This window comes from Hippocampus bargibanti, linkage group LG11 (genome assembly GCF_051943395.1).
Source record: "Hippocampus bargibanti isolate YZ-2025 linkage group LG11, ASM5194339v1, whole genome shotgun sequence".
NCBI lineage: Eukaryota > Metazoa > Chordata > Actinopteri > Syngnathiformes > Syngnathidae > Hippocampus > Hippocampus bargibanti.
This window is the reverse complement of record NC_142744.1, coordinates 5,502,501-5,516,212: the sequence shown is the minus strand read 5'-3', so window position 1 is coordinate 5,516,212 and position 13,712 is coordinate 5,502,501. Positions and strand designations below refer to the sequence as shown.

Here is a 13,712-nt window from a genome sequence, read left to right as displayed (position 1 = left end):
AATCTATGGTATTATAATCAAAGAAATAAACTGTACTGTATAATAAAGTCGTTTTATTTACCTTTGTGATGGTCGTTGATGTCTTGGTGGAATGGAGTGGCCGGTTTCATCAGCATTAAACACTTGATGAGGAACGTAACCCTCTTCTTTCACCATCTTGAGGAATGATCCCTTGTAGGTGCTTTCTCTGTGATAATTGTATCTAGTTCCTCATCAATTGAGTTCTGTTTTGCTGGGTCGATAGCTTTTTGCATCAAGTGTACAGATGGCTTGTGATTGATGGGATATTTTAACCTTGCAGTCTACACTCTGCCTTTGAACTGTCAAAGTTGAAACTCTCTTCCTGCTGTCTGCATGTCTCTTTAATGTTTAAACCACACCCCTCACTGATGCGTTCTTGACCAATCACGTGGCTTCAACCGAAGACTGGGGGCGGGGAATAGGGGACAAAACTGCTATTTTGTTGTTAGAAGAACGGGCTCGTGCGCGAACGACACATCACTCATTCAGGCAGCTCCGTAACAAAAAAAGTTTGTAGGCCGAGGTAAAATTTTCATAAATGTAACGTTTGTAAAATGAAAAGTTCGTAAGCCAAGGGGTTCGTGAACCGAGGTATCACTGTAGATCAAAATAGTGGAGCTGCTGTAAAGGCAGCCATTCTCGCAGCTTTCTATTAATTCGTGTTTAACATAGAATCATGGAAGTTAGTCGAGTGAAACTCTTATCCAACAGTGATTTTTCCATCCAAACCGAGCACGATGTCTTGATATGAACCCACTCAAATTGTCGACTTTTGTGTTCTGGACAGCTATGGACGCCCCTCTGAACCTGACAGCCAGCGAAGTGAATCACCGCAGCGCTCTCATCTCCTGGCAACCGCCCATCTCTGAAATCGACAACTATATGCTCACCTACAAGTCAGCTAACGGCAACCGAAAAGTAAGCATTAAAAAATACATATACACAGTGGAAATATTTACATTTCACGGCAGCAAAGTGATGGAAGGAAGAGGAAAAGAAAGGAAGAAATAGAAAAACAAAATATAGGAGCTGCTGTAAAGGCAGCCACTCTCGCGGCGCCATCTTAGAGTAAACAAAAAACTTAAATAACAATCATAATAATAAATAATGTATCACAACAGAAAAGACACAGACAGTCATTCAATCTGAAGCACATTACGCACCCTATTTGTTGCATGACGCAGTTCAAGATGAAACAGGAAAGGATCAACCGTCCTTTTCACCAGTGGATCACGGATGTCATGGTGAAATGTGCGCGTCTGGTACGAGCTAAGTTTTGAAAAAAAAAAACACGAAGCTGTAGCATCCATTGATGAAAAGCGATTGTTTCACATCACCTGTCCCACGTAAATAATCCACATCAATTCCAAGCGGCGACAAGCCCTTTTCTCTTTTCAAGGTCTGACACGTAATTTGAAATGTATTTTGCTTGCAATTTTTCAAATTCTTATAATTAGAGGCAGTACCTTATCTGATTAACATATACAGCACAGAATAGATTCTAATGACCCTGCGTTTTTATGCGCTGTCTTGGAAAGATAACTGCTCACCTTTTGGTTCACAAGGACAAGCACAAGTCCGCCGGGCATTTGACCGAGTACGAAGTAAACCACAGGTACAAAATCACCGCTATGCTTGTAAGGCTTTATATCATCCCCGCTTTCGCCTGCAGTAAATGTCTTGTCTTGACCCTAAAAACCGGCGGTGTCCTTGGAGATGGAAGAGAGACACCATTTACCAGCTGCTCCCCTGCATAATTCACACGGACACATTGCCGGGAAATGTGTGATATTTATTGTGTTTCAAAACACGTTAAATATTTGATTTGTGCGTCTTCATATTTGATGCGTACCGGAGGAAAAATTGTATTGCCACATTTACATTGCCTGCCTTGAATCACACAATCCATTCATAATGCGAATATCGCTTATCCCGAAAGCGTCTTTCTATGAAATCCAATTTGAGCACCTTCATTTGCTTTCTCAAGTGGTTATTCAGGGAAACTGTGAGTTATTATTACAAAACCAATTTCTACAAGTAGTGTGTTGGTAGAGTTGCTTTTTTATAGAAGAATCTTGTGTTATTTACACAATACATAGCCGGTGAAAAGGAGTTGAACAAGCCTGTTAGCTCATAAGCTAGCTAGCTCGCGCCTAGCTAGCATCATGGTTTGGCCCTGCACTATAATTATATTTTAGCAGCTCTTTCTACAACTAGTGTGTTGTTATGGTTGTTTTTTAATAGAACAAATTGGTGTTATTTACATCAATACATAGTTGTTTGTCCCCCGGTGAAAAGGAGTTGAAGTAACCTGTTAGCTTTCAAGCTAGTGTAGCTCTTTCTACAACCAGACTGTGTTGTTAGGGTTGTTTTTTCATCGAACAAATTGGTGTTTTTTAAACAATACATGTCTGTCTGTTCCCGAGTGAAAACGAGTTGAAGAAGCCTGTTAGCTCGTAAGCTAGCTAGCTCGCAGCTAGCACCTCTCATCATGGTGTGGCCCAGCTCTGTAATTACAGCTCTATAATTAACAGCTCTTTCTACAACTACAGTGTGTTGTTAGGTTTGTTTATTTTTGGACAACAACTTGGTGTTATTTATACCAATACATCGCTGTATGTCCCCGAGTGAAAAGAAGTTGAAGAAGCCTGTTAGCTCTCAAGCTAGCTCGCAAGCTAGCGCGCTAGCGGCTAGCACCTTTCATCATGTTGTGGCCCAGCGCTAACATTTTAGCAACTCAACCTCTACATAAAAAAATTGCTAGTCTGTACTTGTTTCTTTTTTTAAATGTATTTGTATTTTTTATTTTTTTTTGAAACATTGGTATTTTTTTAAACATGGTAAGCATTTTTTTTTAATTTGTTTTGTTTTGTTTTAAACATTACTTTTCTTCTCTAGCATCCTGTACTTTTTTTGGCAAACATTTTTTGTCTGTTTTGCTAGTGAAGAAAAATAACTGGAAGGCTTCTCTCGACCGCTCCAATTTTGTTGTGTTGGCACACAGTAATGGAGATGTTAAAACTAACCTACTTTCACTTCAACATTTATTGTAGCTGAACTCACACGTGTGGAAAAACTCTTCAAATGTGCTAGGAGCTGATTCTCGACGCAGAGGACACTTGGATTCGCCTGGAGGGGCTTCCCGAGACCACAGAGTTCACCGTAAAGCTGCAGGCGGCAAGGGGTCTCGACACCAGCGCTGTCATCTCCACTACCTTCTCCACAGGTGCATACTCGATGACATTCGAACGCATTTTATGATTTGCGATGTGGTGATTTTGTTGATCACCCCTCAAAAAATGTCTTGTTTGTCCTGTATCGTAAAATTAAATTTGTCTCAAGTGCGTTATCCTAAAGCTTATTTTAACTGTACAAATGTTGTTTGAAATGACATTTTAACAGTTGTAACTGTCATACCAGTGTGCCACTGAGTTCATTGCTACTTTATGTCACATTACACTTGATCCAGTTTTCGTACCAAGCATCTTAAGTGCAGCTTTAGTGCCATGTGGCAGAAGGCTGTAAAATCCTTATTTCCCTCTAAGCCGATGCTTATTTCCAGGTGCTGTGCATGTATGGAGCAAAATCATCCAATACTCTCAAGTATGACATTCCTCCTCCACCTCCTCCTCCTCTTCATCTTCTCATCTACAGGCAGTCGGCTGTTTGCGACACCTCAGAATTGTGCCCAGCACCTGCTGAACGGCGAGACGCTAAGCGGCGTCTACACCATTTATATCAACAGGGACCCCAGCCAGGGCGTGCAAGTGTACTGTGACATGAGCACGGACGAAGGCGGCTGGATTGTAAGACGTTAACTAGATCGGTTCCGTTATAAAATGAGCGTGCATATGGAATGTATATGTACCATATTTTCCAGTGTATAAAGTGCACCCAAAAGCCTTAGTTTTCTTCAAAAGATGACTCCGGGCCTTATACGCAAGAGCACCTTATATATGAAGTCATATTAAGCCACAACAGGTCTCGCAACTAATACCGTATTTTCCGGTGTATAAGACGCACCCAAAAGCCTTGTTTTTCTTCAGAAAACTGATTCAGCGCCTTATGCGCAAGAGCGCCTTATTTGTAAAGTCATATTGAGCCACAACAGGTCTCGCAACTCATGTCAACAGCGACCAACTTATAGAATTATCGCATAATGCCAGCCTCTAATGTAGCGCCTTATAATGTGCCTTATATTTTGAAAAAAAATGTATTCATAGAGTATATTTCAGTATATTGAAGGTATGCCTTATAGTCCGATGCGCCTTATACATTGAAAGAGTTTGAAAATACACCATTCATTGGGGGTGCGCCGTATATTCCAGTGCACCTTATACACTGGAAAATATGGTAATTGTATATATTATCACTGTGGTTTTTTTTCCAGGTGTTTCAACGTCGTCAGAACGGTCTGACTGATTTTTCCAGGAAATGGAGCGACTACAGAGTCGGCTTTGGAAACTTAGAGGATGAATTCTGGTTAGGTAAGCCTCATAAGCTGTATAGCGAATGGTTACGACGCACATCCAGTACTGTATTTGATCAAATACTGTAATTCTAGATGATTTATATGAAAAACTGATGTTTAATATTGGCAATATCGGTGTCCCGCCACAAAAACATACCCGCCCCAAAACGTATGCATTTGTTGAGGAGGCACCTTGAGTACACACATTTTTATGCAAAATGAATTATTAGTGGAAAATTAACTCATTCACTGCCATTCTCGAATTTATTTGGGAATTGAAAATATGACGTGGAGCGTCATTCCCAAATTTTTTGAGGTTTTGGTTTTTCTAGCAAGGGATTTGGGGGTGTTGATAAAGCACTGGTCAGACCTCTGACAATAGTTTTTCCCTTCCACGAGGGGGCAGCATTTGCGTTTTGAATAGCTGCCCCAACTTGCACCCTATATTACTCCAAACCTGTATAACTTAGGAATGATAGACACTCCCCCACTTATGATCATTCGAGTTACGAACAACGGTACATACAAACATTTTTGTAGTAACATATATAGTATGTTAAAATGTATGCTTAAAGGGCATACATTTTATTAAATGTTTATTTTTCAGTACAAATGACTACAGGTTACTTATACAAGCTTTAAACATACTTGTATAATAAGCTTTAAATGGACATTCCACACAAAATATAGCACTGAAGCAACTTACGAACAAGTGTGCCTTACGAACAACCTTGCAGAACGGATCTTGTTCGTAAGTTGAGGAACGTCTGTAACTCTTTTTTTCTGATGAAAGAAGAGAGTCTAAGGTTTCTTACACTGCATTGAATATTTATGTAGTCCTAAAACTGAATATTCTGTGGGTCCTTGAATTTGAGTGAAAATGACAACAACCCTGGCACTAGAGTGGACACATTTTTGGCGCATCATCGAGCAGTGAATGAGTTAATAACAATAAAATTCTAGTGACTATTACGAATATAAAAGGTGTATAACAATGCAAAACCGTTTTTTTTTTACTTACTGAAATCTGACCGCCCCCGCATGCTGAAAAGGAAAACCAACAAAACCCCCCACTAGCATTCATTATGAAACAATAATCATATTCATGACAAAATGTGCAAATGAGTTACCTTCCTGAAAACGCCACATTTTCTGTGCAGTTGTCGTTTTGCTGCAGATGATTAAAGCAGATTATTACATGAATATTTCATTAAGAACTTCAGAGGAAGAAAATGTGTTCATTTTTTTAGGTTGATTAGATAAATTAAATCCAACAACAGGGAGTTTTATATTATATTATCTCTACACTACAATGCCCATTTCTCACTCTGTTTGCATAGAGCTACGCGGGCAGTCATTTTTACATCAATCCCCACATTTGAGCAATCTAAAACGACATAATGTTCAATCTCAAAAGAAAACATGCGCAACATGTCTATTGATATGAATGGATCATTTATCCAACAAAATGAAGTGACGCCTTGCTGATGTTATATAAAATGGTGCGCAAGAACCGAAAGTAACGATGTCTTCTTATGATCAAATAGCAGATGACATTTCATTCCCAACTGCCCACATTTGAACCTTTTTTTTATATTTTAACATCACAACATTAAGTGTGTCTGCATTCAAACCTAAAAGCCTGCCCGTCCCCTTGAGTGCACTGTAGGACTGACTACTATTTGTAGTTCAAAGACTTTCTCTGTTTTCAGCCTTCCAGCACTTTCTTTCTTTTAAAAGCAGCCTATGTGGAGAGGCTGTTTGCCTCCATTGTAAGCAACTGTGCCCACCCTTCGCCATTTATCTGGTTCGGCCTCGTGGAAAATTGCACTCTATCGTATTGTACTTTAGAATAACATACGATGGTAAGACAATCATATAGAATATAAAGAATTCAACAACGTTTGCATCGACTTATCGGGCAATGCCTTGGCCACGTGGGGGCAGTCGGGATACTCATGGAGACTATCACGATATGTAAGGTGGTGGTGGACCCCAAAAATGCATGCAGGAGGGAGTGTATTTGACAAATATATGAAATAAAGTGAGCAGGAACAACATCTCAGTCATCAAAAAAAGGTCCAAAGTATCAAACAAAACTGAGTAAAAAATAATACAATACAAAGCTGACTGGGTGAAACAAAGAGAATGACTACTTCCAGAACAGAAAGCAATAAAAATCTAAAGTAACAAACAATAACCGTGGCTGACTCTAAATACTAGACTGTAACATGAGAGCGATAATGACCAAGGACAAAAGCGAAACATGAACTTGAGCATCGTAAAACATGACCGATAGTGGAGACAAACACGGGCAAATCCTGACAGAAGCAAACAATGACCAGACACTGAATGGTCGTGCCGGAGAGACCCCCCCCCCCCCAAAAAAAAAAGGCAGGAGGGAGGAGCAGGGTATATTTGACAAAGTATATTAAAGTCAGCAGGAACGAAATCGACAAAGTCATCAAAACAAAGGTCCAAAGTAGCAAACAAAACCATGAGTAAAACAACAAAACAAACCTGACAGGGTGAAAAAACAAAGAGAATGACTAAATCCAGAACTCACACATGACGAAAAAAAACCCCAAAAATCTAAAGTAACAAACGTGGCTGACCATAAAAAGAACATGACCGAGGACAAGAGCGAAACATGAACGAAAGCAAGAGTAAAACATGAAAACTGCCAGACTATGTGCAAAATGGGAAACAATGTGGAAGACATTCACTCATTCACTGCCACATACACTATGTACAAAAATGTGTCCACTCCAGTGCCAGGGTTTTTGTCATTGTCACTTGAATTCCAGGATCCACAGAATATTAAGCTTTAGGACTACATAAACATTAATTGGAGTTTAATAAACCTTAGACTCTCTTCTTTCATCAGAAAAATATTTAATTCCTAAATTATATGGGTCTGGAGTGATATGAGCTTGAAATAAGGGTGGATGTCCAAAATACAATGCAATACATACATTTTGGTTTATATAGCGCTTTAACAACAGCTGAAGCTGGAACAAAGCGCTAACATGGGGAAAAAAAGGAAAATGTTGCTTAAAAACAACAGATTGACATCGTATACTATCCTGTCATGTAAACGTCACGTTGGCCATTTTGAATGGATTTCGACTTACGACCATTTGACTTACGACCGTTTTTTTTCAGAACGGAACCAGGTCGTAACTTAAATGTTGACTGTATTTGATTTATATAGCGCTTTAACAACAGCTGAAGCTGGAACAAAGCGCTAACATGGACAAAAGAAAAAAAAAACATTTCCAGAGGTCTTGCCAGCGCTCTATCGGCACCCAAGCATGAAAAAAAAAACAAAAGTCGAACTAATTCGTGAATGGCGCTGTACGTCATATTTTTAATTCCCGATTAAATTCATGAATGGCAGTGAATGAGTTAATAACCCCACAACGGTGACATTTACATGTATGCGACTACCCCCGTATGGGGAAGGCATACACACCAAAGTAAAGAAAACCAATTTTACAAAATTAGCATCGAGGAAACATTCTGAATGGCGAAGAAGTTAGTCTTTAAACACACATATTGACCCATAACGAAGCTACCAGTTTCTTAAGACTCCATTAAGACCAAAATCTATACATTGTCTATCTTCACGGTCAGCCATTTTCTCGCCGCGACTTCCCACGACATAACGTGAAATTACATTTGCCTTGTAATGCTCATGTTAAATAGCTCCTCGTCTTCAGACAAAAGACAATTGCAACGTCCATTGACCTTCACTACCCTCGTGCGTAGATTACCGTGGACGGCCATTTGCCGTGTAATAATCACCTGCAAAGCAGAACCGTGATCTGCAATATCGAACTGTAGTCATTGAAAGAAACACTTAATATGATCTAAAATAAAGAATATGCAGTTTAAGCTTCATCGTTATGGATTGTACTTAGTAATTGGCCACCACCGAGGCTGGTCCAGTGCCGTCCATCCCTTTTTGTCATGTAATACCCCCGAGGAAGCAGGCTTATTATAATTACATGCTATATCTTTATTGCTTTCTCTTTAGATTCCTCAGCTTTTTTTCCCTGCAAGTGTGCAATGACGATAATAAAAGGTGACAAGGTGATTTTACCGCTACTGTTATAAGACTCATTGGGGTGCCAAAAATGCCTTTTTAAACGGCGGGTGAGCGTTTGAAATAGAGCAGAGACTCATGCGGTGAAACTATGGAATGGAAGAAATTTTTTATAGGCTGATAATGTAGTGATGTTATGCCAGGAAAATGAACGGCCAAATGTTATTTTCAACCTTCATGACCACAACAGTTTTTTGTTCCACCTACCCCATCCGCCTGTCACCTCAAGTGCTTCGGACTTGTAGCGTAGATCAGATTTGCTTCCCGCTGACGTATTACAGCGGAATTGCACGTCCTTATCGGCCGAGACTTTGGCGGTGTGAGATTGTATCTGGGGAAAAGTCCAGTTGAGAGGCGGCTTGTAGATTGTGGCATCTTTACGTTTTGTTGTTTTTTGTAGTTGGGTACCAGAGGCATTTTCATCTCTTAGGTCAACACTGAGTCTTATCACCTGTCACACTTAAATCCTTTCTGGAGATGACCAGACTGGATAATAATATATTTTCAAAAGCCATACAGGGTCTCCTATTTGGGTTTCTTTGCTAGTATGAATCACCCTAAAAAACACATAGGTTTGCATCTGAAAGAAAGAAAAAAATGCTGCGATGCAATCTGATGTTACATTGCAGTTGATCAATTGTTCTTCCGCATGTTGAGGTCATATTTTTGGAAGGTCAGATTGAATTGGATTGGATTAGTCTTTAATAGCCTCGCAGTGGAGAAATTTACATTTCACAGAAGCAAAGTTAAGGAAGAGAAGAAGTAGAAAAACAAAATACAGGAGCCGCTCTCGTCAAAAGAACAAAAAAAAAACCCGTAAAATAACAAAATGATATGACAATACAAAGACACAGTCATTCAATTTGAAGCACTTTCTTCACCCATGTCGTTGTATGTATGAAAGAGGAGAGCATCAGAGCGTCCTTTTCACCCGTGATTAAGAGACGTCATGGTCAAATGTGCAGGTCTGCTACAAGCTAAATGTTAAAAGCAAACACGACTCTACAGCATCCATTGACGAAAAAAAGATTATCTCACATCTGTTCCACGTAAATACGCTTCAAATCCAAGCTGCGACAGTTCCACATACGCATCAGCGCTGACACTCCTTTCTTCTCACCAAGGGCTCAAAAAAGCACAATCGCCCCAGAGCTGTCCAGCGATGACAGTCAAATGGCACTGACATTCCTCCCAATCAAAAACGGTGCTGGTATAGTCATGCTGATGAAAAGGCGCAACCACTCAGCAGAGTCTCCTTTTTGTTGAATGCTGTGGCCAAAAATGCTGGGAAACTATCTCCACATGACAATAACACGAGACTTCCAATGCTTCTTTTTACTCCCGTGTGACTATCCCATCATCAAAACACTCTTGTCATTTCTATATTTAAAGGACAACCGACGTCTCCAGACAAGTTGTGTCCATAATTTGTAAAATGGCTTCAAATGACTTCTACTGAGCGTATTTTTATAAAATTCCACTGCAGATAGCTATATTTTACATTTTAAGACTCGCGCTGAATATTCAGGAAGTCTTGTTTTTGAGTTGGAGTCGAGTCTGTACGTGACGTCACTAAAGGAACGCCCTTGACCGAAAAAAAGACGTATTGTAGCGGACCTTCCTTCGTCAATGTATTTTGCGGTAATGTTTGGTCTGGGGACCTCGTGTTACACCCAAAAGCTGCCAGAAGAGGGCTTCCAAGCTCCATATAAGGAATTTATCAGCCTGCGGAAACGAAGGTGGCCACAGGAGGTCGCCATTTTGTGCCTCTTTTTCGGTGAGAAATTTCCCCCCAATGTTGCCTCAAAATGACAGAGAATAACTTCTTTAATCGATTGCAAACATGTATGCTTTCCTCTTCAGAACTATTTGAATCATATTCATAACTGTATGTGTAACAAGATAGCATATTCTCTGAATCTGAAGCCATTGTTTTGATTCTCCAGTTATGCAAGACGTCTTGCAGTGACGTCACGAACTGGGGGCGGGACTTTCTGAAAATGCCCAATTCGCAGCTCAATTTTTTGCAGATTTTGGACACGTTAAGTCATTTTATTGGTGTTTTGCATTTGACTAAAAATATCATACTGCGTGTTTTGAGTATTTTAGTTGCTATAAAACGATTTTCTGATGTCAGTTAAGAAACTAAAAAGTGACGTCGTTAATAGTAGCTTAGGCCATTGGCAAGATATGTTTATCATCCTCATATTCATATTTTTGGTTGGATGAATTAATAAATAGCCCATTGAAAATGAAAGACAACGTGACAACAAACCCCACCACCAAGGTGGTTGTCACACTCAATTGGGTTGCCCATCACAAATGCTGTTTGAACGCACATTGACAGAGACAAAATATATTTGGACATAAAAACGAGCGAGGAACATGAACCGTAGCTGGCCTGCTGTTTATAGCAACATAAAGAACAAAACCGTGGCCAATATATTCCAATAGCTGACACTCACCCCTCACTAAAACTCACAGTTTTTGTTTTTTGCCTCGTGACGGAGATTGTTTGATTCCTTCTCCAGCAATCTCTCGCTCTTATCGTGCCGGTGTTGTGTAATTTATATCCAAAGCCTTTTAAGTTTTCTGGCAGGACTTCTTTAATTTCCTCTCTCGGAGTGCCTTCATCATCAAATCTGGTGGGGCAAGGCTTTGTTTTCAGAATGATGTTTTCTAACCATGTTGACCTGCCGCTGCATACCCGCAGAAAAACTTATATTGTGACTGTAAAGTGTCCTTGAGAGTTTTGAAAGGTGCTTATAAATGAAAAAAACAGCTATTGTATTATTTATTAATTTAAAAGACAAAGAAATATACATAAATACAAAACAATACAAAACAATATAAAACAATACAAAACAATGCAAAACAATGCAAGACAAATACAAAAAATACAAACACAAAAAATACAAAGAAATGCAAAAAATAATAATACATTTCATTTATAAGCAAAAAAATGAAAGCAAAAAAAAAAATGCAAAAAAAAGCAGAAAAACGTTAAAAATAAGCAAAGCAATGCAAAACAATGCAAAACATAATGCCAAAAAAAATGCAAAAAATACCAAAAAATACCAAAGAAATCTAAAATACAATACAAACACAAAAAAATACAAAGAAAAGCAAAAAAAAACCACATTTCATTTATAAGCAAAAAAGCACAAAAATGAAAGCAAATGCAAAAAAAAAAAAATGCAAAAAAATGCAAAAAAATGAAAGCAAATGCAAAGAAATGCAAAAATTGCAAAAAAAATGCAGAAAAATGTTAAAAATAAGCAAAGCAATGCAAAACAATGCAAAACATAATGCAAAAAAAAATACCAAGAAATACCAAAGAAATCTAAAATACAATACAAACAAAAAAAATCTAATAAAGATACATGAAACGTGAAAACAACATGATCATAATACTCAAAAAAATGGTTTGTTTGGTGATAATGTGATGATAAATGTACTAGTATAAAAAATAAAGAAATGATGGGGCAGTAGATACTTGCAAAAAAAAGATTGTTGAGTGAGAATATGACGACAAATATGCTAAAGTATAAAAAATGATAACAATAATAAATGATGTGGCAGCTTGGTAGTCCAGTGGTTGGCATGCCGACTTCCCAGTGCAGAGTTCGTGAGGTCAGATCCTGCTCCGGCCTTCCTGTGTGGAAATTACACGTTCTCCCCCGGGCCCGTGTGGTCTTTCTGCGGGTAATCCGATTTCCTCCCACAGTCCAAAAAACAAGCACAGCAGGCTGATTGGAAAATCTAAATTGTCCTTATATTGTTTGTCTTTGTGTGCCTTGCGATTGACTGGCAACCAGTTCAGGGTGTCCCCCGCCTAGTGCCTGAAGTCAGCTGGGATAGGCTCTAACACCCCCCCATGACCCTCGTGAGAATAAAGCGGTCACTGTCCCATTTGCAATATCGTGTTCTTGTTGTTCAGGTTTGGACAACATCCAGCGAGTCGCCGCTCAAGGCCGCTACGAGCTGAGGATCGACATGAAGGATGGGCAGGAGTCTGTATACGCCAATTATGATAAATTCTCCCTCGGAGATGCCAGGAACCTGTACAAACTCAGGATAGGGGAGTACAACGGCACCGCCGGTAAGTGCTCGGATATGTGATTGACGCCGGAGACTTCCACGAAACGTCCCCTTGGCATTCGCGCAAACGGCAATTGGATTAGAACTTCATATTGACTGTGATTGGCTGCCAAGCAACTCGGGGCGGGCGCGTTTATTCCGTTCTCCATTCGACCTTGACGTTCAGTTTCTTTTTCCCCCTGACTTCTACACCATTGAGGACACATTTATATTTATTTTTTCCGTCACTTTGTCCGTGTCACCCACAATCGGCCTTTCGTTTCAGTCTTTATATATCTCTTGAGCGTGCTGGCGTTCTATGCAGTCGCAGCAACAAACGTGTCAGCACACTTTCTCTTTTCCCCTTTGAAATGTAGGTGACTCTCTGAGCTACCACCAGGGACGGCCTTTCTCCACCAAAGACAGAGACAACGACATCGCTGTCACTAACTGTGCCTTGTCCTACAAAGGAGCCTGGTGGTACAAGAATTGCCATCGAGCAAACCTCAACGGGAAATATGGCGAGTCCAGACACAGTCAGGTCAGTCCAAGGGACAAATTCAAAAAATGGTCAGTCAAACAATCAGTCCCGTTTAGCGAATCTATTCCCCAATTTGTCTGATAGCAACTTCTGACATGTTGATCCCCAAAAACGCAATTTTAAATGCCCTCAAAAAGTATATTTATTTATGCAATTATTTATGTACGTGTTTACTTATATATATATATATATATATATATATATATATATATATATATATATATATATATATATATATATATATATATATATATATATATATAGATGTTTTATGTATTTATTTATGTAGTTAGTTACTTAGTTATTTAGTTGGTTGGTTAGTTGGTTAGTTAGTTAGCTAGATAGTTAGTTAGTTCGTTAATTAGTTAGTTATCTATTTATTTATTCATTTAGTTAGTTATTTCTTGTTTATTTATTTATTTATTTATTCATGTATTCATTTGTTGTATTTCATTCATTCATCCATGCATTCATTCATTCATTCAGTGGTT

The 13,712-nt window shown here is 39.1% G+C and overlaps 1 protein-coding gene across 1 annotated transcript in view; it reads left to right on the top strand.

The window, feature by feature from the left end:
• tnr (tenascin R (restrictin, janusin)) overlaps nucleotides 1–13,712 on the top strand; it is a 134,580-nt gene that overhangs the window by 112,375 nt on the left and 8,493 nt on the right. Inside the window, exons 23-28 of the mRNA XM_089007392.1 lie at nucleotides 809–939; nucleotides 3,115–3,247; nucleotides 3,676–3,827; nucleotides 4,412–4,508; nucleotides 12,541–12,702; nucleotides 13,058–13,221. Of these exons, the coding sequence (XP_088863518.1) occupies nucleotides 809–939; nucleotides 3,115–3,247; nucleotides 3,676–3,827; nucleotides 4,412–4,508; nucleotides 12,541–12,702; nucleotides 13,058–13,221 (839 nt within the window). The remainder of the gene's footprint in view (nucleotides 1–808; nucleotides 940–3,114; nucleotides 3,248–3,675; nucleotides 3,828–4,411; nucleotides 4,509–12,540; nucleotides 12,703–13,057; nucleotides 13,222–13,712) is intronic.